This window comes from Corticium candelabrum, chromosome 4 (assembly GCF_963422355.1).
Source record: "Corticium candelabrum chromosome 4, ooCorCand1.1, whole genome shotgun sequence".
NCBI lineage: Eukaryota > Metazoa > Porifera > Homoscleromorpha > Homosclerophorida > Plakinidae > Corticium > Corticium candelabrum.
The window spans coordinates 7,312,474-7,315,304 of NC_085088.1; the positions used below are offsets into that span (position 1 = coordinate 7,312,474).

General features: G+C 41.5%; 1 protein-coding gene across 1 annotated transcript; it reads right to left on the reverse strand.

Annotated features, from left to right (window-relative positions):
* Nucleotides 1–412: 412 nt before the first annotated feature.
* On the reverse strand, nucleotides 413–2,831 carry LOC134178389 (uncharacterized). The gene is made up of 2 exons (XM_062645266.1): nucleotides 2,642–2,831; nucleotides 413–2,581 (listed from the first exon to the last, which is right to left on the reverse strand). Exons 1-2 carry the CDS (start codon nucleotides 2,823–2,825, stop codon nucleotides 648–650), a joined length of 2,118 nt encoding a protein of 705 aa, XP_062501250.1. The 5' UTR covers nucleotides 2,826–2,831; the 3' UTR covers nucleotides 413–647.

Here is a 2,831-nt window from a genome sequence, read left to right on the forward strand (position 1 = left end):
CCCTACGACTCACAATCCTTACCCTACGACTCACAATCCTTACCCTGAAAAGTGCACAGATGGACTATCAGTCTTCCTTGCTAACCAGAAATCAGAGTTACGGTTATGCGACATACGGGTACTAAACACACAGACAAAAGTAATTTCAATGATTTATTTCTTCGTTACGGTAAACGTCTGCAGTAAACGGTTGCAAAGGGTTGTGTCATAAAGTGACAGCTTTCATCTGAGAGAGCGTTGATTTTGGTGAGAATTATCCTCTAATTAGTTAATGCCAAAGCGTTGAAGACCACACTTCAACCCTCTAATACAAGGAACCATGGTCAAGTTATGAATTGCATGTGCAGCAACAATATTGCGATATACTTTGGGGAAGGGAGGGGCATCAGAAAAAGCGTGCACTTTGTACGCTCATGAAATTGTTCCTAATTTTGAACAACCCATCAAGATAAATGTGATTGCCAAAGAAGTCGAGAAGGCACTCATATCTAGTGCAAAAATAGCAAATATTGGAAGGAGTCAAGCTCCTGCAAGAAACAAGCAGTAAAATAAAGCAATATAAGAAAGAATTAAATGCAGATTTGCTGGTTACACAAACTGAAAACTCAATCCAGCAAGCTTGTCACTGGAGTTTGATCTTGATCTCCTTAGGTGCTAAACAACATGGCAGCAAAGACACCTCCAATAACCGGACGAGCTTTAAAGCCCTTTACTTTACCAGTTGTTGTGAAATACCAATCACTGAATGGAACCCGATCTGGACTTTTATCAGCAAAACGGTAAACACTGTTGGCAATTGCATCAAATTGGTCATGATTGCAAATTGAGGCGATCCACATGAGCCAGTCAGTTTTTGTGAAGTCTGCACGATTGTCAAGAGGAACACCATACGCATTCATCTTCTTTTGATAATAAACACATTCCAAATCATAAACTGATTGAGGAAACAAATTTAAACCAAGGTATCGATCATACAAAAGGTTGTATTTGAGTGACCACGTGTCGGGCAGATTGTACTGCATTCGGTAATGATCTCCATCACTAGCATTTTTCATCCACATTGTTACAAAATTCTTTGCTTGCATTAAGTAGTGTGTAGCTATGTCTTTCTGACCATCTTCTTCAAGTAAATATGCTAGTGCCCCGAGACCAACAATTCCTTTGATCGCAAGGTTTGCATTATGTGGAGAAGGACCTTCAAAATCGTCTGTACACAACTGGTTGCCTGGATCTGGAAGGTTGGATACCAAATAGTCTCCCCATCTACGAAGTAGAGGCCAGTAGGGTTTTAGATAAGTCAATGATCCCGGTTGACTCGGAAAGCCCAGTTTCTCTTTATATCTATACCGTTTTGCTATGGCAGCTATCATGATGAGCATGTTACCAGTCTCTTCCATTGGCATCTGTTCTTGATGATTTGGAGCAAGATCACAAATGGGCCAATGACCGAGATGATGTGGTGCCCAGGTAAGATTGTAAGGAATATACTCACCGTATGCTTTTGTTTCATTATTTGCATATGCAAGAATTGGCATTAGAAGCTTCTGTAATCGAGTGGCAAAAATATATACAAGAAGAGGAGAAGCTGGATAGAGAACGTCAATTGTGTTCACAGCACCACCACTTGAAATTTCCTTCAGAAAAGCCCATTCTTGTTGTAATATGTCATTCCATACTAACTGTGTTCCACCCACAGTCTGTCGCCACGCTAACGTTGCTATTGCACTGTAATTGTCAGCTGAATCAATATAGATTGAGATCAACTTAATAAGGAAACCATCTATTACTATACATGCATTCCCCAAGCGAGAAGCATTAGCATGAGCAGATCTCAACATGTCTGCTGTGTTATTATTGTACACGTGTCGCCAGAAAGGTATCATGTTATGTCCAAAATAGCGAATGGACACAACTTGATCATATGCAAGAACAATGTAACGACTTGTTGCATTGTCCTTTCCCACATTACCCAAATCCCACGAGACAGCTAAAACAGGCCAGTTATCTTCACATGCACGTGGAGGCTTATCGTCCTCATCAGGAAATGCTTTCCCAGTAGCAAACGATCCTCTTGCATTGATATCACTCGTTATAACTGTAGACACATTGCCATTGTCTTCAACTGATGTATACCAGTAGCCCCAGTTTATTCTATCTGATCCCTGTTGCAAATATTTCTGATCGACGGTTCCTATAGACATAGTGTGATGACCTTCTACAGCTGACCTATTGCGTGACCACGTGACCATTTCTTTGGAGTCCATCACCGCCGGTTCAGCAGAATTGTCATAATAAAGCTCAACATGGTGTAATCTTCCGTCTTCAGACGACACAGTAAGGTTCAGATAAGTCACAGGAACCTCATACCCAGAGAGATCAATATCCTCAGCAATGTCCACGGGAAAAGCAGAAATACTACAAAAGACGACGTCCAATTTTACTCCATCCTGATGGAAGGTATAGTGAGTAGACATTGGACCTACAGCCACTCCTGTTTGCTCAACATTAGGAATTGAAGAACCTCTTAGTAAGCTCTGTGGTCCCATGTAGCGATATGTCTTCCCGTCTATTCGGATGAGACCTGCACAGGAAATCATTGCAACCATCAGTTACTCTGTTAGAAACGTTGTAGATAGCTTACCCGTCAAACCCATGATACCTCCTGACCAATGCACTGGAAACTCGTCATACAGATTATCTGCTGCAGACCATATGCTTATATAGGGGTTGTTGACGACTAGAGGTACTGAAGGAGGTCGAAATGCGCTAAAGGAGGACCCGATCAAGGCAATACATACTAATAAAAGAAGCAGCGACGCAGCCATTTTCTA